Source organism: Gymnoscopelus microlampas (assembly GCF_963454915.1).
Source record: "Gymnoscopelus microlampas genome assembly, chromosome: 3".
Lineage (NCBI taxonomy): Eukaryota > Metazoa > Chordata > Actinopteri > Myctophiformes > Myctophidae > Gymnoscopelus > Gymnoscopelus microlampas.
In genome coordinates, this window is record NC_139940.1 from 25,741,488 (window position 1) to 25,768,800 (window position 27,313).

The 27,313-nt window shown below is 44.7% G+C and overlaps 3 protein-coding genes across 3 annotated transcripts in view; all 3 read right to left on the reverse strand.

Annotated features, from left to right (window-relative positions):
- Positions 1 to 1,639, reverse strand: part of sh3bp5b (SH3-domain binding protein 5b (BTK-associated)) — a 31,692-nt gene extending 30,053 nt beyond the window's left edge. The window contains exons 1-2 of the mRNA XM_084052120.1: positions 1,321 to 1,639; positions 663 to 725 (exon numbers count right to left, since the gene is read on the reverse strand). Coding sequence (XP_083908246.1) covers positions 663 to 725; positions 1,321 to 1,395 — 138 coding nt within the window. The 5' untranslated portion in view covers positions 1,396 to 1,639. The remainder of the gene's footprint in view (positions 1 to 662; positions 726 to 1,320) is intronic.
- Positions 1,640 to 7,744: 6,105 nt separating this feature from the next.
- Positions 7,745 to 8,582, reverse strand: LOC311041512 (holocytochrome c-type synthase-like; the record flags this gene model as incomplete). The annotated part of the gene is made up of 1 exon (XM_084051914.1): positions 7,745 to 8,582. One exon carries the CDS (start codon positions 8,580 to 8,582, stop codon positions 7,746 to 7,748), a length of 837 nt encoding a protein of 278 aa, XP_083908040.1. The 3' UTR covers position 7,745.
- Positions 8,583 to 9,975: 1,393 nt separating this feature from the next.
- Positions 9,976 to 27,313, reverse strand: part of LOC311041982 (uncharacterized protein) — a 32,733-nt gene continuing 15,395 nt past the window's right edge. The window contains exons 3-5 of the mRNA XM_084052481.1: positions 22,563 to 22,775; positions 22,239 to 22,305; positions 9,976 to 11,152 (exon numbers count right to left, since the gene is read on the reverse strand). Of these exons, the coding sequence (XP_083908607.1) occupies positions 10,949 to 11,152; positions 22,239 to 22,305; positions 22,563 to 22,775 (484 nt within the window). The 3' untranslated portion in view covers positions 9,976 to 10,948. The remainder of the gene's footprint in view (positions 11,153 to 22,238; positions 22,306 to 22,562; positions 22,776 to 27,313) is intronic.

Below are 27,313 nucleotides of genomic sequence, written 5' to 3' on the forward strand. Positions count from 1 at the left end.
GGCCAATAGCTTCCAAAGATCAGAGTTATGCAACTTGACTGAGCTTGCTGACACCAAAAAGGCACACTGGATTCCCCGGGTCAAAGTCTGTGTTTTAATGGTTATAGGTTAATGGCACTTACTCCAACCTTGCAATTTGAAAGACGCTTTGGATGAGAGCGTCTGCTAAACTTCTAAATTCAAGTACTGTATATGTATCACAATTGGTAGCCGATACCGCTGCCCCTATAATAATGCAGTTACCCTGCCTTAATACTGTGGTGGTGTCCATTGACCCATTCATTGTGAATGTTAGACAACACCCAAATTGTACTCTAACGTACCAGACCATATCTGGTAAGACAAGCATAATAACATGTGAACATATTTCTTCTTGGATACTTTAAGATATGTAGGACGTTATGTTAACTGTAATGATTAAGCATACATCTGAAAATGTCAGTTTAATTTAACTGCCTGTCAATGTCAGTCTGTCTTATCTGGTCATAAGTTGCATAGTGAAGGATAGTTCATGTACAAGGTCCTGACACAGACATTATTGTGTGTGTGTGTGTGTGTGTGTGTGTGTGTGTGTGTGTGTGTGTGTGTGTGTGTGTGTGTGTGTGTGTGTGTGTGTGTGTGTGTGTGTGTGTGTGTGTGTACTTATCGTCCCATAAACTCACCTCCAGTTCTGTCTCACATCTGTTGATGTCATCTGTGGACTGGTTGAGTTTCTCCAGCTCTCCCTGGAACAAGGAGAACCATGGAGAAGGTTGAGCAATAGTAAGGAGAGGGGGAGAGAGAGAAAGCAATCCAAAAATGTATATTGATATACTAGTGGGGGAAAGGCCAACAGCTGGAATGAATTAGCTTATATAATGTTGAAATATTATATGTAAAACCCATAGGAGACTGAACAATGGTTTAAAAATAGTCAATTTCAACCATCTGTAGCCTATTTAAAACATGTATCCTAATAGTTATATTGAACATTATATCAAATATTGAAAAGGTTTGAAAACCTTTATTATTATTACATTAAAATAGGTACCCAGGTTTAATGCCGTTAAATCAGCTAATTGTTGTATCTTGGGCATTGGTTGTCACCAGCTCCAGATTTAACCAAACCAGGTCAAACCTGTGAAGAATAGTCTACTACTAACTAGATTGCCATTATTTAGAGGTCTAAATAAGAAGTTAGAAAGAACCGTTCAACAAATCTACCCCAATAATGCACAGAAGATATTCTTACATTATGCTCTTGCACACTCGACTCGATTGAGAGAAATGTCACCAGACAGCATGTCAATAACCGCATGGTATTTTTTTGCATAATGTTACCTGAATTCTAGGGTCCACCTCTTCTTCTTCGTATTCAGTTTCTTCATCCGATCTGTTTTCCTTTAAATGATCCATTTCGCAGCGAGACAGTGAACAAAGACAATCTGACGTTATCAACGTACCAAGTACCAACTGAACTGACAGGGTTTTTAACGGTCTGAAAACGTTCGATTCCTCAATTTATGGAGGAGCCTAGTTGATGCTGTTGCTGTTGTGGTGGTTTAGCCCAGGCTTGCTTTATTTTAATGTTTATATTGTGCATATGAGAGAAGCATCTTGGCGAATATCCACGGACTGAGCCAGCGGCGTCCTTCCACTGTGTCCTCCAGAGTAGAGGGAGACTGATGATGATGATGAATGTGGTACGTGCTGCGCGCTGCGGAACGCCCATAGAGTAATGGGAACGCCCCTTCAGCCTTCAGAACCCAAGCTATCAGGAGCATAGAGCTAAAAATAAGGTCAGGAGCCAATTAACATAGCGTTACCAGGCGGATAGTCTCGCGTGGCCAGACTGTCGCCCACTCGCCCATGATAGTTATAATATATCTTGCCTCCACAATTTTCAAATGTTTCCAATAGCACCCTCCGGTCATACATATTCACCTCACCTCACCTCATCCACCGTATACACATACACCTCACAAAGGCACAGTGAGCTGCTTGTCATCTATTTTGCTAATGTTTTTTTTTTTAATTAAAAGTTGAACCTTTCGCCAACATGCCCAAAATAGGGACACCAGGCTGAAAGTGGTCTGAGGCTGGTATATCTATATATCCTGAAAGCAAGACAAGGCATATGAGCAATGGGTTGCTGTAAAATTCACAGCTCTTTGGTTCAGATAACCAAGCATTCAACCTCAACATGTGATTAGTAGGCTACATGACCTCAGTCAAAGCTGGGGTCAAAGCACATTTGTTTTTGTGTTAATGGATGCCACTTGTTTTTTCTCTAAATTAAATTAAACCGTCACCACCAGACTAGTATGTCCAAGTTCTTTACAGTACTTTACAGCAGGGAGTAAGGCTTTAATGTTGTCTCATGTTGATGTTTCGATCTCGATCTAATACAGTTTATTTAATTTATTTTTTGATTTTCAATTTATTTTGTAATTAATCACCTGAATAATTACTTCCTAATTTGAGTAATTTATGCATACAGTACATTTTGTTTCGCGTATTTCAAAAGGTTTGATGTAAATTATTTACACATTCTTTTGAATGCAGGCCAGATGGTATCATATTTATCAGCGTGGGCAATAAGGTGTTTGACACTTTCTGAACTGTTCCAAAGTCAGTAAAATGTTGTATGAGTTATATTTTACTTACATTTATATAAATATATATATATATATATATATACACATTTTAAAATTTGTACAACAGAATTATTTGGTCATGGAATTTATTGGGATTCATATTCTTCTGGTTCGGTCTTGACTCAGTATCGCCCCACCACCACCAAAATGTGTCGCTATCGCTGTCTTATCATTTGTTTGGGGATGTCAGAACTCATGGTTCTGTTACAAAGAACACCACAGTATTTAATAAACAGAATGCTTTGTCACTGGAGGTATTTGTTTGTTTTTTGAGACAATTCAAACAGGAGCCTATCTAATGCCCTATCCATATCCAACGCCGCCATCAGATGTCAGTGCGACCAGATGAGCACATTGACGTCATCTTCAGTGATGCTCTCTTATCCACAGGTACACTTAATCTTGCCATGCTCCCCAGGGCGCCACATCACCAGCTTAAAGAGCCCCTTATCAGTGTTCAGTAGACACAATAATTGTCTACCGTATCTTCATTTTGGCAAGCTATGGACAGATGTACAGAGTACTGATCTTTCCACTAAGCAGACTGACAAGTTCAATCCATATCCACATGAAAGCCGATCTGTTTATTTATCTCTGTATTATGGTCATGTCTCTGAAGGAAGTGATGAAAAGGGAGGGAGGGGAGATAGAGAGAGTGAGAAGAGTAGTCAGAGGGTGCATCAACACATAAGATACAAGTCGTCGGAAACCGAAAAGACCGTCCCGATGCGCGTCTGAAGCTCATATCCAGGTTCCGGTCTGCCTTGAGTAACGGCCAGGAATGTCCGGAACCGGAACAAGGGCTTGCAACAGCTAGCGTCAACTCGTATCTCATGTGTGGAGAGGAAGTGGAGGGGAGGGGTCAGGGAAGAAGAGGCAAGGGGAGGAGAGAGCCGTATGAGTGGGATCTAGAGGAAGGAAAGGAGCATCTATCTGTCATCCATGCGTTCATAACCTCCTGTAGTTTATTACAATTCCCATTGTTGCTCTGTCATTAGCAAAACGTCTCTCAAAGCCCTTCAGATGATTTAACTGGTCATGGCACAAAAGAATGACAGGCCTTCTTAATGTCTGCGCAACTCAGTCCGAGGTGTTTGCAGTTTAAAGACTCTGTAAAACGAGCTAAGGCCTGTTTTACAGAATTTAGAGTACAGAATTCCGAAACGAATTCCGAAAAGCTTGGACAAAGACTAAAGCCTTGTAGAGCACTGTCTTGAAATCACAGACATGTAAAGTTGACGAACAAGCATGCCGGATTTCAAAATAAGTTTTGGGTGATGTGATCAGGGTGATGTGATCAGGATATCCTGGGAGGAAGCTAGTACATAAAATATACCACTGGTATCACATGCCACCTTTCTCTATCATGGTTGTATGTAGAAATGGAACTGCATACATCGCTATTAGTCCTATTACTAGTAGGCATGCCTCCTGGCACAGATTTGGGCTCTACTGAGTGCACCTTCTAGTCTTCCCTATGTTTTACTCTTTCATTATTCTGGTTGTTTCAGAATTCTTAACATTGGATTGTTGTGTTGTTTTATGTTGCTTTCTGTTTCTATTCTGTTAACCATTTTGTAAACATTGTTCAAGAAAGGTATTATATAAAGTGGATTATAGTTATTGATTATTTTCTATCCATCTATCTACATTGCCTGTCTCTCCGTTTGGCTTCAGAGAAGAGAGGAAGAGGGTAAGTTGTGAAAAGATTAGGGCTAGACCTCTGTGCCACACACAGACACACACGCGCGCACGCACACACACACGTTCTCTTTCTTTCATTTTTTGTTTTTTGCTTTCATGTTTTCATTCCCAGTGCTCACCAGAGGAGAAAGTATAGAGGGGCTAGATAGGGTGACCATCTGGCAGATTGCATAATCCAGACATTTTGTGTGCTTACCTCAAGGACACAGGGTGACAGACTGGGCCAGACAGAACATGTTGACACTCAGCACTAACAAGAGCCGACAAGTGGAGGCAGGGAGAACCGTTCAGGAAAACCTGAATGACTTCCCCTTGCTCTCTCTTTCGGCTGCAGTCCCCTGAGGGAGGTCAAGTTGGTGGCCTGAGGGTAGAATATTATACTTAAAAATTGAAGTACTTTCTAGCCAACTTAGGATCGGGTTCTCTCTCTCTCTCTCTCTCTCTCTCTCTCTCTCTCTCTCTCTCTCTCTCTCTCTCTCTCTCTCTCTCTCTCTCTCTCTCTCTCTCTCTCTCTCTCTCTCTCTCTCTCTCTCTCTCTCTCTCTCTCTCTCTCTCTCTCTCTCTCTCTCTCTCTCTCTCTCTCTCTCTCTCTCTCTCTCTCATGCCCATATATGGAGATTTCTGTATCTGTCAGTCCTTAGTGGCAGCGGTGGCCTAGTGGTTAGAGGGGCGGCCTTGATACCGGAAGGTCCCTAGTTCGATTCCCCAATTCATCACATCAATCATGAATCACCGCTGAATAGCCCTTGAGCAAGGCTTCCATGCAGGGTCCGGCTGGAAACAAGCTTCGTGCTTAGTCCGACACCCTGGGTAAACAACAAACTTTGCTTTTTGCTTTGCTTGTCCCTTTTATGCACATATATGGTGAGTGCTTTGCATTGCGATTCGTTGAGCAGGGGTGTCAATTGGGTATGGCAGGTGCCATACCCTATCAAACAGAAGAACAAAAGCGCACACCAGCAGTAAGGAGGTGCTGACCACTGGAATAGTAAACTAAAAAAGGGGAAAGGAGAGGTCGCACAGACTCGCAGCCACGATGCAATAAACTTTTTTATTTATAAGTTACCAACATTTCGACATATTATGTCTTCATCAGGGTATGAGGTGGCATACCCTAACCTTACCTTAGCTTTTGCTGAACTGACGCCAGATTGTCTATTTTCACTATTTTTGAAAGTTCGGGACAATTTTGGAAGGTATAAATTAAGGCTCAAGTTAAAAACCAGGACAAGATAACACTTATGCCATATACAATATCCAAATCCCATATGACATCTAGTCTCTTATCATATTAATATAATAAGGATTTATTGGCCAGCCCTACGATGCAATGTGCGATGATGACTTTACAGTACTGGGACAGGATAGTGGTTGGGGCTGTCAATCAATCCTCCAATCCAAACCATGAAATAAGCATAACCCTAACCCTCCTCCGATACGAAATCACCCCTCAGCATTCAAAACCACACACACAAACCGGGAGGGAGAAGGGAGGGATTCTGATTCTCAGAGCTGAGAACTTATTTTTCCTTCCTTTTCTTAAAAAAAGAAAACTATAGGGGAGACTGGAGTCAAAAGTAACAGGGGCCAAATGTAACACACTCAATAATTCTAATCAGAAACAAGCTAGAGGGATGAGGCTTCTTCTGCACATGCTATGGAAGGGTAAAATAATTGATCATTTAATCTCAGCAGAAGTTTTCAACAAAAACAGATTTTGAGGTGTAAAAGTACATTTTTGAAAGTAGTATTTCCCTTCTGCTGTCTAAAGTTTAGACGACAGCTAATTTAAACTTAGATGAATTGCATCTCTATGTTATTGGTCACAAATTAACATTAGTAGCCTATGCTAGTATAGGTGTTTCTAGCTAGGATATGGGATTTCATCATGGCTGCCCGATGGGGGGCAATTGTGACCGGGGTCAATTGTAACAATGTGTTACAGTGCAAGCAGATTTTTTTGTATGGGATTACATACTTTTATGTTAGTAAATTAACATATTTCACTACATTTCAAAGTAAAAATACATTTAAATAAAAAATTTACATTTGGAAAAACAAAAAATAAATTAAAATAATTTGTATAAAAAAACAATAATTGTAATTTTATATAAAACATTCTTAAGTAACAATATTAAATTATACAATACAATACATATTACTTAGTGATGTGCTTTTATTTGAGATATAGTGTGTTAATATGACTTATTTTCACAGTGTTACAATTGCCCCCAGCCACAATTGCCCCCATCACAGGGGCAATTGTAACTGCAATAAACAGTTATGCAATAAGTCTGACTTATTGCATTAAAAGTAATATTTTAGTCTTGTCCTTACAGGGTTAACACTTACACGGCCCTTTGGTCAAACCCACTTCAACTCTATAAACAATATGAATCCAGCGTGCTGGACATCAAAAACGACTTTTTCAAAGCATTCACATGAAATTGAGGCACATTTCCACTTAAACCCCAACCGACGATTCGATTTCAGCTCAACTCGGATCACGGTATGGCCTAAATAAGGTGGGTTTGACCAAAATCTGATTGTAGCGACAGTGCATGGATGCTGTACACCAACGGTTCTCAAAGTGGGGCCCGGGGACCTTAGAGGGGGTCCCCAGCTATATGACTAACAGTCACGAACCAAATGGACCCTTGTGGCTCCGTAACTCTGAGAGCGGGTCCATTTGGTTCAAACTACGAAGCCATTCAGACAGACAGCGTGCAGCAGAGGTTGTGACGGTGACCAGGGATACGACTGGAAACGGTCAGGACCTTGAGCCGGCTTGGGGTCCCAGAACGTCCTACCCAGTCTGGAAGGAGAAAAGGCACCCAGGGAAGGGTTCTTTTGTTTTCCCAATATCTATCATCAAACAATAATTCTAACAACGAATCCTATGGGTTCCACTTGGGTCTATCAGAGGAGCAGCTTCAGTCAATGCAGGAGGTCTATTTAATAGACCTCCTAATTGCATGACAAGCCTAAAGGAAATAATTCAATGTTTAAATATCATCAATATGATTAGCATGGTGAATATCGGTACAGCCTGTTCCTTTGAGGTAATGTTGAGTGTTCTTGACTTGCTTCACTAGTTCCAAATGTGAAAAGAGGATTCCGTCCAAACAAGTATTTTGAAGTGTGTCTGTGTGTGAGATACTTTAAGTACTTAAATCCTTTAAGCTTAATTTATACTAGTACGACAATGTCACTTGCCAGAAAGAACTGATAAACAAGCGAGCACCGTGACGCATTGTTAGCATGTAGATCCTAGTACGATGGAGTATGAATTAAGTGCTTTACAGCTGGTGTTCCTATTTTGGGCATGTTCTGAAAACAGCACACCTACAAGCTCACAACACGTCACATCCCGACGAATGAGAAGAGAACGAGGGACAGTCTTTTTTAGGAGGTCCAACGCCACCAGGCCACCTTTATGCGGTCCCAGACCGCGTCCAGGGAGTCGTAGGCGGGACGGACGTCCAAGATGGAGAACTCGTATGTTTCCTTGTTGATATCTCCGTCGTAGTAGTCGATGACGTAGCGCACCTCCTTCCCGCATCGGTCCACGATCCAGTCGTGGCGATCAAACGGCAGCTCGTACCCCATCCAGTGGCGGATGCGTGCCCTGGGAGAAAACTCTGTTTTACCTCCAAACCGTTTGAGAGAGGGACCACAAGGACATTCCTGTGCATGAAGAGCCTCCCACTTGAGGATCTCCTGCCAGGCCTGCTCGTTGTTCTGGTTGTGGAGCTTAATGATGTTGCTCATGTCATGTGGACCCAGGTCTTCCTCACGCCAGCGCCACCCCTTCCGGAGCATGGCGTTCCAGAACATCTGTTCGGAAGGGTAGACCCAGTTCTTGCTTGAACCGTGCCGGGGTATCATGGACTCCTGCCGGTTGACGGGCAGGGGGAAGGGCTGGTCTGGAGCGGGTATCTGGTTAGGAGGAGGCATCATGTTTGTCGGGTCGATGACACTCTTCATGCCCGCCGCTGCTCCCTTCATTGGACATCCCACAAACTCATAGGCCCTGTCCTGATGAGCTGGAGCTGCTGGTGGCGCTGCTTGCTGCATGGGAAATTCACTTACTGGCTGTGCTTGGTGCATGGGACACTCTGACGGAGGAGACACTTTGACAGACTGTTGATCGTGGTGCATGGGACAGCCCTGAGGTGGTGTGAAAGCCACTGCCTCAGCCTTGGCGGTTGGAGGAACAGGGGTTGAAGATGAGGCTCCCATCCTGCCCACAATCCTGTTGTTGAGTGAAAGACCCTCCTATTGACCAGCCTTGTCTGTGCTGCTCGTTACCACAATGTCAACGTCCAAACATATTTGTTGAATCTGTTCGCACACAACTGATCGTTTGGTAACAGATCCGTCCTGGTTATGGCTGAGTCATGGTGACACGGTGACATGATCGTGACGTCAGAGGTCCGCCCGCCGGCCGGCCGGCGCGCCCTCCCTTTAGCCAAGGGGATATTCTAATAAATAAATAAATGGGTCTGCAAGCCTGCGGATGGAACCAATTTGCTAGGTGGTGCTGTCGCAAAAAAACTAAACAAAAACAATAGGCAGCTAGAAATGTGGTACAGCAGGAGCCTGTTACTCATGGCAAGAAGAAATAATTTAAGATGGACTACATACAGACAAACTACATGGACAATGCATGGAGAAACATTCAGATCATTCATTCAAATACATTACACCGGACATAATAGTCATTATAATAGTCATTTAATATAAGATAATGAGATATATCACAATTCACTAATGTCAAGTCTTACATAAGCAAGTAGATTACTTTTCTGGATGGCTCTATGTTTCCCATAAATAAAGCGGCACCACTTGGTAACAGGTGGTAATTGTTTTTTCTCTATGAGTGACTTGGACAGATTATGAGACATTCTAGCAGAATCCTGAGTGTAAACATTGAACATTGAAGTGCATACTGGCCTAAAGTGTGTTTTATGCTTTACAGACCTACAATTTCTTTTATCAGATTGCTACCCTGTAGCTCTGCAGTTCACACAGACTATGATGTAACAACTGAAGGATATCCAGGGTCCAGTCAGCATGTTCTGACTTATCCAGTGTTGGTGGAGGTGATTTGTCTGAATAACAGGATATGTCAAAACCCCTCCTAAGAGGAAGAACTGGGGCTGTGTCCTTCAGCTACCCTTGAACCCCGGACACAACCCTGGCTTAGTACTGACCTGTGTGTGCGCGTGTACACGTGTGTGTGTGTGTGTGTGTGTGTGTGTGTGTGTGTGTGTGTGTGTGTGTGTGTGTGTGTGTGTGAACGTGTGCGTGTGTGTGTGTGTGTGTGTGTGTGTGTGTGTGTACACTTCTTTACTGTCAATGTGATATATAGCGATTTCTAGACAAGGACATATGTCTTTACAAAGCACATGACATAGTAATGTGTGGAAGATCGACTGGGGATTGGAACATTATCAAGACTTCACTCCAGGGTCAAGAAGTAGGCTACTTGCTGTTTTGTTTTCCTTGGAAAACATGCAGAGTGGGGTCACTCCAGAACACAGGTAAAGGCAAATACTGCCTTTACCTGCAAAAATTTCAGCAATGGATAGTTATAAGTCAATTATGTATGCTTTGCTACGACAGACAGTGTACCTGGAAGTTAAAACTAACAATCAGAAACGTAGACAAGTGCCATTGAACCCCAGTCTGAAAGAAATACAGCTTAAAATGGTCTGAAAGATGAAGGGGATGTGTGTGTGTGTGTGTGTGTGTGTGTGTGTGTGTGTGTGTGTGTGTGTGTGTGTGTGTGTGTGTGTGTGTGTGTGTGTGAGACAAAGCCTCATGTAGGCCGACCCTCTGGGTCTGGCAAAAATGAGAGGTATGAAAGAAAGATGGTAAAAGAATAGATAATGGAAAACAAATGTTTATTCTGCTGCTTACAATATGCCACTGTCTCAGACTTCCACTGATATAGATATTATACAAAAGTTTGTGTGAGATGAATTTAATATGAGGTGGAGATACCAAATTTGATGACAAATGAAGAGGAAAGGCAGATTAAAGTCACTGAGATAACTTTCGGTAGAGAATCAATCCTAAAATAATTCAGAATCACCTACAGTAAAAACACCAGGACAGCACTTACTGCCAGGACTGATGGCTCATGGAAGAATACTGTGTGTGTGTGTGTGTGTGTGTGTGTGTGTGTGTGTGTGTGTGTGTGTGTGTGTGTGTGTGTGTGTGTGTGTGTGCGCGTGCGCGCGCGTGCCTGTGGTGTTGTTGCTCAGGATATTACAGAGGTAGGTAGGTTATGTGTGCCGAAGAATAGCCTTGAGCATGAGCACCTGTACTTTGCTCTCTCTAATTAAGCTTCCTTTCTACTTTCTATTGACAGGAAATGGAAGTGGAAATGGAACGTGTACAACTAAAGGAAAGCCTGTGACAAAGGACAGAGTGATTTTTTTTAGTAATTTAAATGCCCAGTAATTATCATTGGGCATTTAGACGACTTTCTTATCAAGATACAGCATAATACGTTGCTTATCAGGGGCAAAAGTCGCGTTACTGTAATTGATTAACTTTTCTGAGGACATTCCAAATTGGTGGAAAAAGTACTTATTTCCTTATGAGTACTCTTTTTTAATCATACGCTTCATGTGTTCACATTTCGCCGCGTGATAGTCACCACTAGCCCAACGAGGGAAATTGAGTCCAGAAGGTCCGTCCACTTCTTTTGTTGCCTTGTTGTCCTTTTTGGCACATTGTTTAAGTTTGACATCGTACGCCGTATCAATGCACCAGTCGACCCGTCCAAGCTCTGCCATTTCCTTGGGTTGAGAGAGAGGAAAGTGTAATGTTAGTATATTTTATATATCATTGCTGTGGGGCAGAAACCTCTCATCGCCATATTCTAACTTTTTGTGTTTTTTTCGTAAATGAGTGACTTGAGTGACATGATCATACTACAGCGTCACACAAAAGTATCAAAAGTAGGAGATCCGCAAGCTCAAAACGCAGCGCAAGCGCTTTGAGCTTGTAGATCAGCTACTTTTGCTGTTTCTGAATTTGAATCCTGAAAAGTAAGTTTTGGAATTTGGACTTATGAGGTTTCCATCCAACAGAGGCGGTATATGATACGTGGCAATCGGTGTACAGCATTGGGCATTAGAGGCACAGTCTATTTTAAATTCATGACGAGAACTAGGCCTTGTGTTTCACACAACACCTCACATTTCCGCATCCATTTCTGCATAAATGTGAGGTCCGGGGACCTCCAGAGGTTCCAAATGGACAGTGAATTATCACTGAGGATATTACAGTGTACACTGGGGTATCACAGATAATAAATGGTATCCAATCCGAGTGCGTGGCCTCATGCATAGCAAACTTGTTGATATTTGTTTTGAGATTTGAGATTCTTATTCTTATTCGTTTTTTGAGTGGTGCCAACCACTCCTATATCTGACTTTGTCTGTGTGTCCGTGTATGTGTCCGGGTGTGTGTCCAATAAACAAACATTGATGACAACATCAATACGGGGCTCATCAAAGGCACCACTCTCTTCACACGGGGTGTGATTTTTGAGTGGTGCCAAACACTCCTATATCTGGCTTTGTCTGTGTGTCTGTCCAAAAGACAAACATTGATGACAACATCAATACGGGGCTCATCAAAGGCACCGCTCTCTTCACACGGGGTGTGATTTTTTATACATATTTACATAAATGTAATTGCAAGTTGTGAGTAGCTGGCACAAAATCTTAAAGGGATAGTTCATCCCCAAAATGACTTTTATTCTATGGATTACACACCCCATGGAGACTTGAATTCATGGATATTCTTTAGTTTTTGTCTAATTCCTAAGACAATAATTTGACGGTTTCGGTAGGAGACACAAAGAGTCTCCTTTGTGTCTCCTACTGGAACTGCTGCCAACCGGTCCGCTGGTCATCAAATTATTGTCTTAGGAATGAGACAAAAACATATCCATCAATTCAAGTCTCCATGGAGTGACTGATCCATAGGGAAAAAAAGTAATTTTGGGGTGAACTATCCCTTTAGCTCCTTTACACCTGTAAACTTGTGATGTGACAACAAAGTGAAGTTGAGTTGAGTTCAGAATCAGCTGCACAATTAATAATAACTAATGTTATTATTTTGTATCTCCAGTGAGATACTTACTATGGGATATCATCGCCCCCCGGCGATACTACAGAGCAACACACAGGACTCCCGAGCTCCAATTTCATTGGTGTAGGGTCAGTGTGACGCAAAACACCGGCGACCGATGGTGGTATAAAAATCATCGCGTCACAGGAGCTCGACCTCTTCTTCCACTCTGCAACGCGACTGCGCACGGAGCTGAACTACAAACCACGGAGAAACTTGACGAATTCCAACACAACCCAAAGCTTGGGCACTCACGTGTTCCTCCACGGGTGCTTTCGTGAAACAAGTTTCAGTTAAATCGATAACTCTCCCGAGTTCCTTCAACTTTATTACTTTATTTTTCCTATCCTCTCCGTTTTCTCGACACGAGGCGCGCAGCTAAGCTAAAGCTAACGCTAACGTTAAAGCGCTGTAAACAGCGGTAAGGCTAACCTAGCCTTTTGTTTGTTTGCCTCGTGCTCGACGGAGAAAAGAAGATGTAGGCGCCTCGTGCCTGCGGCATGCGGGGATGTGAATTCCTCATCGCCGCAGACGACGACCACACCCTCTGTCTGTCCTGCCTGGGGCTCGCTCACGCCTGGGTCACCCGTAACCGAGACTGGGCGGAACACGGCTGCAGCCCCTGCGGGGCCCTGTCTGAGGCCCAGCTGGAGCGTCGCCTGGCCAGGGCCACGGCGCTAGCTGCCTCAGCTAACGGCAGTGCTAGCCCCGAAGCGTCGCCCGCCAAAGCACCAAGGGCGCCGGCGGCTAGCACTAGCCTGGGGGCCCTGGGCCCTTCTCTCCACTCGGCCCCACGTGCCAGTGGAGCCGTCAGCAAGATCCGGAATGAGGAGGCCTCGAGGGCCGCATCCTCATCTCCGGACCCGGACGCCGCTGTCGAGGCCATCGGGCCTTCCCAAGAGAGCGACGACCTCGTCTTCTCCCCCACTACCTCCATCGCCGCCTGGGGAGACACTACGATGTCCTCATCCTGGGGGTGGACGAGGAGGGTGGAGGCCTCACATCCTACCAAGAACAGGAGTCACAGGAGGTAACGATGACCAGCCCGGGTCCTCCTGTGCCTGTTCCAGAGACGGCGATATCCCCGGAGATTCCTAGCCAGGCGAGGATATCCGAGGAGGCCGTCTCCGTCGTGCTCAAGAGGGCTGTGGCCAGATGCGGCCTGGCACAGCCGATGGAGCCAGCGAAGGCGTCCGTCGGGGTCCCCATACCGGGGTTCCAAGCATTGGCACCCCTCCCCCCTCGAGTGATCGAGTCCAAGCTGCTACCAGAGGCCTGCGGCGTCAGGGACGCAGTGCAGTACTCCTGGGCGGTCAGGAAGGAGCCGATCCCTCTCGGTTTCGCCTCCGACATCCTGACGGGGACCTCCCGCCGATGGACAGGGACCTCGCCACTGCCATCGAGATGGCCAAATCAGGGTCGGTGAGACTGAGCCACGGGAGTGGCCCCGTCTTCGTCAATCACAAGAAAAGGTCCACCACCGCCGCACACGCCGCGCTGTACAAGGCCTCTGCATCGGCTGTCAAGGCCATGAACGTGGGGTCGCTGCTCCAGGGCTCGGCCGCGGCGAAGCTTAAAGAGCAACTAGCCCGGCCTCTGCTGGAGACGGACACAGCGGCGGACCTGCACTCCACCTCGGTCGACGACGCTGTGGAGCTCGCGAAGCTGGTCCAGCTCGCGATTCTCTGCACATGCAACGCGCTGATGTGGACGGGCTCGGAGTCGAAGGCCATCATGACCACGGGTCTCAGAGGCCTTCCACTCAAGGCCAACAACCTGTTTGACACCGCAGCCGACCTGATCACCAGGACCCAGGTAGCGGAGAAACAGCTAAAGGAGACAGCCGCAGGCCTCCTCTCACCACCCACCGCCCCCACCGCGGCTAGGCCACAACAACAGGGGGCTGCGGGTGGCAGGCGCACATCTGGACGCAAACGTGGAGCGTCCAGGGCATCCAGTACCAAAGCCAGCTCCTGGGAGCGCCCTCAAGGCTCCTTCGGTGCTCAGGATGTCAGGCGCAAGGATGAAAAGCGTGCTCAACCTCCTCCACCTTCACCCAGGCCCCAGCACAAGGACAGCAGCGGGCCTGCTCGTAAAGGGAGGCAGACGAAGTGACATTCATCGCCCGTCTTTGTCGGGCGCCCAGCTGATTCCCTGTCAAATACTGTGCATGCTGTAAACATGATGACTCAAACGCAGGTAGAGAAACCTTTGCTAATGAATCAAATGTATCAAATGTCTTGTGTAAATAGGGGGTTCAATGTAGTCGAAACTTTAATTCCATCTGCGCCATTGCAGTACCTTCTTCCGTCCGGCAGATGGCGGCAAAACGCCTCTGGGGCTCGGAAGAAGCACAAAATGGCCGCCTCCCTCAGTCATCTCAAAATGGCGGAGGAGAGGCGGAAGTTTACGTCTCGGAGAACCCCGGTGTTACACCAGCGAAGCTCCCCAGGGGGAACACAAGTTTCGCTCCGGGTAAACACACCACACAAAAGGTCCGTTCCCCTCGACCTCGCCAACATGGCGGACGAGGCGAGACGGAACTCACATCAACGAACCCCGGTGCTACTCCATCAACGCTCCCCGAGGGGTGTCGCAATTCGGATAGGTACAACACCGCAACTCGGTTCCGTTGTCTCGTCACGCAGAGCGACAGCGTCTCACGTTCCCATGGGAACGGGCGCTCGCTCCATGACGAAAACGACATTAGCCCAGCTAGCGCTAACGTGCAATGCTACAGGGCGGATGGTCAGAACCCGACAGGGCAGGTGACGTCAGTAGCCCCCACCTTCCCCGTGAATCCTCTCGCTCAATGTTTTTCCAAATGGAAAGCTTGCAATCCGCATCCTTGGGTGCTACGCACCGTACTAAAAGGATACAGGTTGCAATTCTCGAGCATACCTCCACTAACAACCAAATTAGTGTTCTCCCGAGCGTCGGGCCAAGCGGCCATAACGCTGAGGGACGAGGTGTTGGCTCTCCTGAGCAAGGGCGCTATCAGGGAACTATCTCCGGATCAGAACCGACTGGGTTTTTATTCAGGGTATTTCCTGGTGAAAAAGAAAGGGGGGGGGGGGTGAGACCTATTCTGAACCTCAAGGGTTTGAACAGGTTTCTGAGGGTTTTCAACTTTCAAATGCTTACAACGGCGACGTTGTTGCAGACGATACGTCAAGGGGATTGGTGGACGAGTATAGATCTCAAGGATGCTTACTTTCACGTCCCAATCTACCCACCGCACTGAAAGTTCCTACGCTTTGGCTACGAAGGCAAAGTGTACGAGTACACGGTGCTCCCGTTTGGCATGTCACTGAGCCCCAGGGTGTTCGCGAAATGCACGGAGGCGGCGATAGCCCCGCTGCGACAGCAGGGTCTGTGTCTGGCGACGTATATAGACGATTGGCTGCTGGCAGCGGAGTCGAGGGAAGAGGTGGCGCGGCACACAAAGTTGACCATTGCGCAGCTACAGTCCCTGGGCTTCACAGTGAACGCTCAGAAAAGCGTTTTGATTCCGTCCCAACAAGCCACCTTCTTGGGGATATCCTTGGATTCCACCAAGATGGTGGCGCGCCTGTCCCAGGACAGGATAACAAGCTTTCTGTCATGCGTGAGATCCTTGCGCCTGGGGCGCAGGGTCACGTACAGAACTTGCATGCAAGCTGCCGGTCTCATGGCCTCGGCCATACACCTGGTCCAGCTGGGCAGGTTCTACATGAGACCTTTCCAGAGATGGATGCGGTCTCTCAGGATACCGCACTCCATGGGCTCTCGGACGGTGGTAGTGCCACCACGTTTTGTGACGTCACTCCGACCATGGATGCAGGCGGCCTTCTTGTCCGAAGGGGTCAAGATAGGCGCTGTAGTGTCCTGGAAGGTGATCACCACGGACGCCAGCCTCTCAGGATGGGGGGCTGTTCACGAGGTCTACTCAGCCCGGGGGGTGTGGCACTCCTCCCAGAGGAGAGCCCACATCAACTACCTGGAGCTGCTGGGGGTCTTCCTAGCTCTCAAACACTTCGAGAGCCGCATCAAAGGGTGTCATGTCCTGGTCAGGACGGACAATATCACCTGAACAGCGGGGTGGACCTGCTGTCCAGAGGGGGGCCCCGGGGCGAGGAATGATCGCTGTGCCAGCAGGCCGTGGATCTGATCTGGGCCCGGTTCGGCCGGGCTCAGGTCGATCTGTTTGCATCCAGAGAGAACGCGAAGTGCTCGCGTTTTTTCTCAGTCAGGATCCAGGACCAGTCCCTGGGAGTAGACGCTCTAGCGCACGGTTGGCCGAGCGGTCTACTGTACGCATTTCCACCTCTGGGTCTGATCCGTCCGACAGTGGAGAGGATCAGGACCCAGGGGGGGAGAGTTCTGCTAGTAGCACCAGCATGGGGCACGTGGAGGTCGGAGATAACTACCCTCCTCTAAGACGAGCCGTGGCCGATCCCCCTGTTCAGAGACCTTCTGACACCAGGAGGGAACAAGGTTTTCCACGAGACCCCCAAAGACCTAGACCTGTGGGTTTACCCCGTGAAAAGTTGAGTTTAAACTCGCAAGGCCTGCCCCCTGCGGTGGTAGCCAATATACAGGGGGCTAGGGCGGATTCTACCAGACGTCAGTATGACGTTCGGTGGAATATGTTCGAGACTTGGTGCCTGGAGCAGTCACCTCCGGTGGAGGCTTTCCAGGCTTCTGTAGTAAGCATTCTGACCTACCTGCAGGACAGGTTAGATCATGATTTAGCTTTCTCTACCATTAAGGTGTACCTGGCGACCTCCGCTTGCCATGACGGGTTCAATGGCGAGTCGGTGGGCATGCATTTGGGTGGGGTTGGTTAAACATGGGCTCCCCCGGGGGACGTGTATGTGTCCCATAGTAAGTATCTCACTGGAGATACGAAATAATAACCCTAGGTTACGTATGTAACCCAGGTTTTATTAGTATCGTAAGTGAGATACTTACGCTTTTAACCCCCTCTGTGCGCAGTGTAGCGTGCAGAGTGGAAGGTTACCGAGGTCGAGCTCCTGTGACGCGATGGTATTTATACCACCACCTGTCGCCGGTGTTTTGCGTCACATTGACCCTACACCAATGAAATTGGAGCTCGGGAGTCCTGTGTGTTGCTCTGTAGTATCGCCGGGGGGGCGATGATATCCCATAGTAAGTAGCTCACTTACGATACTAATAAAACCTGGGTTACATACGTAACCTAGGGTTATCTTCACTACTTATTATCTTTATTCTGCCCGTTTTTTTACCCCTTTTCCAACTCTACAATGTTCGGCCTACTTGTTGGCTACCATATTCATTTTTTAAATAATTTGTACTTTTAGAGATATTTAACTTTTAATTGCAAAAATCCCATTCATTTCAGGGGAAATGCCATTTTGCATTTCCAAAAAGCTCCAGTGAAGCATAGCAACGGCTTATTACATTACAGTCATTTAGCAGACGCTTTAATCCAAAGAGACTTCCAAAAAGTGCATTCAACATAGGTAGGCAAGAAACTACTAATCACCAGTAGTCTAAAACAAGCAACTAAGAGTATACCTAGCGCTAAGGTAAAAGTGCAATATATCAGCTACCTACTTTCTTAAGCAGATGAGACAAATAGGAAAATCAAATAAGAAAGAGCTCAAACAAATAAGTGTATCAAATAAACAAGATCCAATAAAACAAGAGCTCATAAAACAATTGACAACAAGTAGGCACCCTAGTAACAACCACCTGTTCTACCCTATCAACTGCATATTGGACATAGAAACTGCATATTAGACCTTACCACTGTTTTACCATAGCAACTACCCATTAGACCATAGCAACCTCCTTTTAAACCTTAGCAACCGCCTGTTAGACCCTAGCAACCGCCTATTAGACCCTAGCAACCACTGTTATACCCTAGCAACTGCCTATTGGACCCTAGCAACCGCCTATTATACCCTAGAAACCAGCTATTAGACCCTTGCAACCACTGTTTTACCCTTAAAAAAATTCATTTAACACTACTCAACACTGTCAACACTATCAACACTTTGAACACTATTAATACTTGAACACCTTTAAAACCATTAACACCTTTAAAACCGTTAACACATTTAACACTACTAATACTTTCCCACCTTTAAGTACTTTAACACATTCCCTGCCAGAGGGGTTTTTCAGAAAAGGTTCCCTCAGTGCCAGGGATTTTGACCATTCTGACTAATATTTGAGGACACACAGGACATTTTGTGCTATGACTATGAACACATAGAATATCTCAAAATAAAGCTTAGAATCTCTTCTTTCATCTGAAAGAAAAAGTGAGTTTCTAGCATGTTCTGTTCTTTAGCTAGAGGTAGTTGAATACAGCTTGCTTTCACCAAAAAATGACCTTTTTTTCTTAGATTCAGAGATATAAGCGATTTAGTAAAATAAACACGTTTAGAGTCATAAAAATCTTTGAGGACACACAGAACATTTTGTGCTAGGACTATGAACACATGGAATATCTCAAAATAAAGCTTAGAATCTCTTCTTTCATCTGAAGGAAAAAGTGAGTTTATAGCATGTTCTGTTTTTTAGCTAGAGGTAGTTGAATACAGCTTGTTTTCACCAAAAACTGTCCTTTGTTCTTGGATTCAGAGTTTTAGTGAAAGAAACACGTTTAGACATAAAAAATGATTTCAAGTCTTTGACGTTTATTTTTCGCCTTCATTGACATCAGTCATGTAAACAATACTTTATAAAAATAAAAAATGAAAAAAAACTGCTTTAGATTCAGAGATATAAGCGATTTAGTAAAATAAACACGTTTAGAGTCATAAAAATCTTTGAGGACACACAGAATGTTTTGTGCTAGGACTATGGACACATGGAATATCTCAAAATAAAGCTTAGAATCTCTTCTTTCATCTGGGAAAAAAGTAAGTTTATAGCATGTTCTGTTTTTTAGCTAGAGGTAGTTGCATACAGCTTTCTCTTGGATTCAGAGTTTTAGTGAAAGAAACACGTTTAGACATAAAAAATGATTTCAAGTCTTTGACGTTTATTTTTCGCCTTCATTGACATCAGTCATGTAAACAATACTTTATAAAAAAAAAACTGCTTTTGAACACATTTTATCACATGGCATATCAAGTGCAACACAGCTCAAAGTCTTTCTTTTCAAAGTAATAAAGAGAGTGTGTGTGTGTGTGTGTGTGTGTGTGTGTGTGTGTGTGTGTGTGTGTGTGTGTGTGCTCAATTGTTACAGGGTTATATTGTAGAGATTGCTATTGTAGAGGTTGTCCATCCACAATCGGTATCCTTCACCTGCAAGGCCTCCTAGCAGGTAGGTGACGGTATCCGGGATGGAACACTTGATGCCACAGTCTGGCTTCATGTTGTGAAGATAGCCGGTCGTTGAGTCACAGAGCATATAAGATTTGATGCCATACTTATCGGGTCTTTAGAAGGAGTGTCATTGAAGTGAAGATTGCTCCAAATCAACTGGAAGCGGTTCCTGCTCATGGTCCTGCCGAAGAACGGTGTTACTAGGTTCTCATCGGTTGACCAGTAGTGTGAAAGCTCAGGTTTGGAAACAAGCCCAGACAGAAACAGCAGCCCCAGGAAACGCTTCAGCTCTACAACGGTCAATGCTGTCCAACGGTTTCCTTTGGCATGTGGCTTCTCTGAAAGTCTCTGCTTAGCATATGAGTTGGTTTGGTTGCATATCTCCTGGAGCAGAACATCAGGCAGGAGTAGCTGTAGAAAGTCGGCAGGGCTGTCGGTTAGCTGTAAATATACATACACAAAATACCAATTTAGACTTTTAGCAAACACTCGTGTCCAGACAGAGCGACTAAAAATAGCAGATCTACAAACTCACAAAGAGCTTGTAGATCTGCTATTTTTATGAGGCATCCGACAATAGAACATAGTAAATACATAGCCTACATTATCATCATTCATAATCAGACAGAGTGTGTTGGTGGTGCTACAGTGTTGTGTGTGAATCTATAGTCAGTCCAATTCAGATCAACACACAGGGGGGCTGTGTGCACATGCATCCCCCTCCAAAAAAATAATAAAAAGAGCAGATCTACAAACTCACAACGAGCTTGTAGATCTGCTATTTGTTATGGCACCACACACATGCATGATAAATATATAGCCTCCATGTACCATTGCTTTGTGGGGTTTTAGCAATTGTATAAGGCATCACACAATAGAACATAGTAATTATATAGGCTACATTATCATCCTGTGTGTGTGTGTGTGTGTGTGTGTGTGTGTGTGTGTGTGTGTGTGTGTGTGTGTGTGTGTGTGTGTGTGTGTGTGTGTGTCTCTTATAACTTATAAGCAGACCTGGCAACAACTTCTCGTGTCTAGTCCACCAAACACACACAATAAAACACAATAAAAAATAATCTTACCACTGCTGAAGTGAGCTCCGGGCTCCGGACGGGTCCTGCCGCTCCGACGAACACCATCGGTCGGTACCGCGGCAGTAGATGGGCCCGCTGCGGGCCCAATCCCAGTAACTGGCGTAACCACTTCTTATCGTCCACAAGCGGCGCTGGTTGTGCCCCAGTAGCCCGAGTCATCAACGACTCCAACAGTGTCTGCTGGCGTAGCGAACCGGTCACTTGTTTGGCGCCCCTGTTTGTTTGAGTTTTTTTTTGCCCTCATATTATCACAGAGAGAGACAGTATTATCTTATACTACGCTATATCTGATCTCCTCTTTTCTTTTCTTCTCCTCTCCCGATCACTATAACTGACCTCTCCTCTCCTCTCTGCTCCGCTCTCCGACCACACCAAATTATCTCTCCTCTTCTCCCCGATAACTACAAGCTTTTCTCCTCTCTCTCCGACTACACTACACCATATGATCTCCTCTCCTCTCTTCTCTCGACTGAAATAAAACTAAAAAACTAAAACTAAACTAAAGACACTCAAACGCTCACACTTTCTAACACACTCTCACGCAGTCTCTCACACACACACACACACACACACACACACACACACACACACACACACACACACACACACACACACACACACACACACACACACACACACACACTCTCTCAATCACTAACTGACTCACAAACTGACTGACCTGTCTCAAAAATAATTTTAACTCTATTGCTGTTACCAACCCCCACTCTTTTCACTCCGATCACCGTCACTCTCTGTCTCTCGCAAATGTTTGGGCGCAATGGCCGACGGCCCGACGCTGCAGGACTACCGTCCGTCTCCATTTTGTCACAAATGGGCAAACAGCTGTTTGTGATCAGCTGACTGATGACGTGTTTTTTCGGTTAACCCCTTCATCTACAGGTCCAATATTAACGCACAGGCTGCGCAAGAGTGTAATATACAGTAAATCAATGAAAAAACACATTCACGGTTTAAACCGTGAATGAGCCCGTGGCAGGTAAAGGGGTACATTTTGATTCACGAGTAGAACCGTGGATAGTAGGTAATGTGTTAACACGTTTAACACTATTAATACTTTATTACCTATAAAACAATTTTGTTTTATTATGCACTTTATTCTGAATAGCTAAGGATAGCGTTTAGGCTAGCTGGCATTACTGAAGGTAAGCTCACCTTCTTATAATTAATAATCAGCTGACACAGCTGTAGCCTACTGCACAGTGCGTGTTTGGTGCACTGTTTACATAACGTTATCGTTCTTCGGTGTGGACGCTCACATACAGTAATTCATTATCGTGTTATAGTTATAGTATATCGTACTCAGTGTAAATGGCTATAGTCCTACCTTTGTTTCGGTGTCCATTGCCACCAAGATGCTTCTGAAATCCATCTTCCATAGAATATAAGTAAACCTGGGCATGTACAGGAAATCAGAAATTAACTTTCTACACCTCTATTTGTAATGAGTTTTTAATGATGAGTGACAGTCTGTGGTCGCTATATAGTGACGAGTGTGTGCATGTCATAGCTATTGGACCCTATGAAGGCCCCTGAGCCGAAACACGCTGGTCACCTGTGTTTTTAACTTTGCCAAGCAAGCCATGACAAAATAAAGGCTTTTAAAAAAAACTCAACTGAATGCAGTGCCTTGGGTCTTTCTTAAGTTCACCTGTGCATCTTGTATACATCATCATCATCTTTGAAGTTTTCTCTTAGTTGCCAAGAGGTGGAAGGATAGTCGAATGTTTCGATGTACTGGCCTCCACCCTTCATCACGGTCCCTTTGTTGCAGGCCCAGGGGAAGTGCTCACGGTCATGACACCTGAACTTATCTAATTGATCCAGGATGGGCTTTTGTTGCCTTTCATAATAAGACACAATCCTGTAGCGGGCAGAGAGAGAGAGTGAGCAGGACAGAGAGATTCACTGACAATAACAACCAGGGCTACCTGGTGTGTGTGTGCGTGTGTGCGTGTGCGTGTGCGTGTGTGTGTGTGTGTGTGAGAGAATGTGTGATGGATGCTGTATGCACACGCACGCACGCACACACATCTTCCGCGGTGCACTATCCCTTGGCACTACCCACTACCCGTTAATTACGCACAAGGCAGCTCCCGCTGTCCCCAAACAATATCTTACGTCCACACAACCCACTATACATTATGCCGACTCTGTTATTTGCGGCTGGAGGTGTGGCAATGGGCGTGTTGTTGCTCTATTCTTAAAATTGCTATCTTCTTCTTGCCCACAAACGTATGATAAAGCCGGTTGCAACTTCTCAGACAACCCACTGTTTTGTCAGGCCGAGACAACAGTAAACAAGAAACCAAGTAAAGAGAGGATAAAAAAAAGAGAGATGTCGGCCGTCTGGGCATAATTCAAGGTTAAACCTGAAGACCCAAGAATTGCAATATGCAATGGCGAAGTTTTGCGAGGAGGATCCCATGTAAAATCATTTAACACTACCAACATGAGGACTCATTTGCACAACCGCCATGAGAGCCTTGTCAAAGAGTTATTGGGAAAGGAAGGCGCTAAAACCAAAACTAAAACCACGCAGCCAAAAGCAACAACAGCCACAGAGGGTAGCCCCATACGCCAATCATTGAAAAACAAAACAAAACATATGTTAAAGACAGTGTAAAGGCAGCGACAATCACAAATAAGATCATGGAGATGATCGCTCTGGACGACCAGCCATTTTCTATCGTGGATGATCCTGGATTTCGCCGTTTGATTCAACATATGGACCCGCGTTACACCCTACCAAGTCGCAAGTACCTTACCGACACTTCCCTCCCTGCTTTATATGACATCGTAGCCGCACATATCCAGAAGTTGTTGGACAGCAATGTAAATGACGTGAGCTTTACGACGGACATCTGGAGCTCTGGCGTGAGCCAGACGAGCATATTAAGCCTTACTGCTCAATGGATTGACGACAACTTTAATGTAAACAGAGCTGTGTTGCAGTCAAAAGAATTTAATTGTTCACACACAGGGACCAACATAGCTGACGCATTTAACAGAATGTTTGCTCAGTGGAACATACCAAAAGATAAGGTGCACGTTGTGCTGCGTGACAACGCCCGCAATATGGAGAAGGGAATGAGAGACTGTGGTGTTAAAAGCCTGGGCTGCATGGCTCATACACTGCAGCTAGCCATACATGATGGTGTGTTAAAGGACAACTTTGTTTTTTTTACAACCAAGGCTTATGTTTTAGATTGTAATTAAAGTAAATAAAAGATGAGTGTTAAAATTTTTAAATGTACTGCTTTCTATAGTTTTAGCAATTTTCACCATCTTTTTTACAGTGGTCCGGTGGCTAAATATGTCTTTTTTTACACAATAACCCGGCGTTTTCTTTATTATTATTTACAGTAGCTCTTCTAGACCCCAATAACTCACATCTGGCCATCAAAGAGCACAGGACCTTTTTTATTGTGTAAAAAATGCATATTTAGCCACCGGACAGAATGCCCCCGCCCACTGTAAAAAATAGCGCGAAAATTGCTAAAACTATAGAAAGCAGTAAATGAAAAAAAAAGAACACTCATCTTTTATTTACTTTAATTACAAGCTAAAATATAAACCTTGGTTGTAAAAAAACAAAGTTGTCCTTTAAGCCAGCAAAGCATCTCTGACTGTATCGCTGTTGGGAGAAAAATAGTAGGACATTTTAGGCACTCTCCACTGGCCACCTCTCGGCTGAAAGCCATACAGAAGGAGCTGGATCAAACTCACAAGGTGCTCCAACAGGATGTCGCAACGAGGTGGAATAGCACATTTTATATGATGAAAACACTTTATGAGCAGAAGAGGGCACTTGGTGTCTATGGGACAGAACATGATGAGCTCCCTGCGAATCAAAAGTTGAGCGCATACAAGTGGGGCCTCATAGAAAAAATGACCACGCTTCTCGCACCATTCGAAGAGTTAACCCGTGAGATTAGTTCTCATTCAGCTAATGCGGCTGACGTGATTCCATCAGTTCTCGCACTAAAACGTTTCCTGAGCAAGACGGTTGCAACAGACAGTGGGGTCGGCACCTCGAAGAGCACTCTACTCTACTACAAGCGGTGACTGACAGATTTGCTAACGTTTTCACTGAGCCATTGTACTACTTGGCAACGATCCTAGACCCCGCTTCAAAGACCGTTATTTTAATGTACTAAGCAACAAAAAAGAGGCAACAACTGCGCTACAGAAGTTAGTGGAGAAGATGATCCAATCTGAGAGTGAGACACCTGACCCAGAAGAACCGCAAGGAAAGAAGACGCGAGCAGAAAATGACTCTGATGTCGCCGGACCGTCACTGAGGGACATGTATGAGGAAATTCTGGAGGAGACGGTTCCAGAAGATCATCAGGCAGGCCCAACGAGTGTGCAGGTAAATAGCAGCCCGTATCTTATATTCAAATACAATCAAGTATATTAAATTAATTTATGTAAAAAAGTGTTAATAATGTTGTTAACAATGACATAACTTACTGTACATTAAGGATGTGTTCAGCTTCTAACCATTGAATTGAATTGAAACCTCTTAATTTTTTTAAATGTTTTTTTTACTAAATGAATGGATACGTAAATGGAAAAAGCTGACTCTGCAGTATTACCTAATGCAACGCTGCCCCCTTGAGGTTGACCTTTAGCCCTGCTCATCTGCTCAGATCAACTCAACTGTATTACCACATCACAGGTTTTACAGGTACAAGTGATGTGGTGACAAAGTTGAGTTGCTGAGTTGAGAGTAGAGTTAAAACTTTTAACACATTGACTGCCAATCGCGTAGATCTACGCGAACCAATTTAAAGCCGCAGCGTGCCAGTCGCGTAGATCTACGCAAACTTGAAATCCCATGTTAAACCGAAAAAGTGCACTTTCCGGATTTTTTTCCGACCCCTTCCGGTTCCGGGGGCCGACCGGAAACGAAATAAAACTGGTTCCGTTTTTTTCGCTCGCATCTGTTTCCTGTCTAGGAATCAGCTTTGAATCGATTTAGCTCCTTTGTGGTTTTTCTCCTCGCATCGCCCTGTCTAACGTTATAGGCTGTAACTTCAAAATGGAGGATCGGATCGCAGTTTTCACTGTTTGTTTCACACGGATCCCGTGTTTGTGTCGAACCAAATGAACGCGAGTTTTACCGTTTTTAGCGGGGTCTATGGCGACATGAAGAAAACAAAAAACAACAATAAACGCTTGGCACTGGTGAGTACATTATGAGATTAACCTCTGGCGTTAAGGGGGGGAGGATTTAGTGGAAGAACAACACAGCAGTCCCCCTCCTTTCCTGTGCTCACTTGCCTGTATTTAAAAAGAGAGGGTTCTTTAACCCCCTCCTGATATATTTTTGGGGGATTCTTGGAGGGGGCGTAATAAAGTATTTGAATTGTTGTTCAAATTAAAATGATTTTTAGTTTTATGTTAGTATTTATTTTAGTTAAAAGGAACATGTTTTTTTTTCATTTATGTTTTCATACTCTGCACCCCAGTATTGTCAAGTTGGTTGGTTGGGAGGGGATCCGATTTGATAAGCTTGGCTTGATTGACCGACTTTAATGACCGGACCTTTGGCTTATTCAAAAAATGATTTGTGGACCTTCAAGATTTGTAGTTGAGGACCCCTGCTTTAACACCTTAAACCTTTCAAACCTTTAGAACCTTAAACCTTTAAAATCTTTAACACTACTACTACTTTAACACCTTTAACACTTATAAAACTTAACTACTTTCTAGTTATATACCATATTCCGCCCGTTTTTTGGACCCTAACTAGTCCTTTATACTTTTAGCTACAAACTCCGTTCCAACTCTACTCTACGTTCGGCCTACTTAGGACATATCGGCTACCATTTGAATTTTTTGAAATAATTTGTACTTTTAGACTAGCAACCAGTTTTACCCTTGCAATCGCCTATTAGATAGTCCCCCCAGGAAAGCGCGGAGAAAAAGTCTAGATTCCACGGAGAGCAAGTCTTGATTCCGCGGAGAGCAATTCTTGATTCCGTGGCTTATCGTTAATATTCCGGGCATTAAAAAACAACCTGAAATTGCCAGTTATCAAGCTAAAACAAATTAAGTTATAATAATCAAGTAAATTCCATATTGAAATAGATACAATTAATTGTTATACCATTCTAAAACACTAAAATACTGTGGAACATAGTAATTGAGTGAATGTTACTGGTTATAAATAGAGGTGGTCCGATCAGGCCGATAGTAATCACCGATCCAATCATTTTTTATTTTTTATTATTTTTGTATTTATGCATGTAGAATGCATTTTTACCATTTATTTTGTAGAAATACAAGACAATATGTCTCAAAACACAGGCTTGAATTATTGGCGACTAAAGAAATATGAATGAAAGAAATTAATACAAATACTGACAATGCCTCTGAACATTGGCTTGCAGT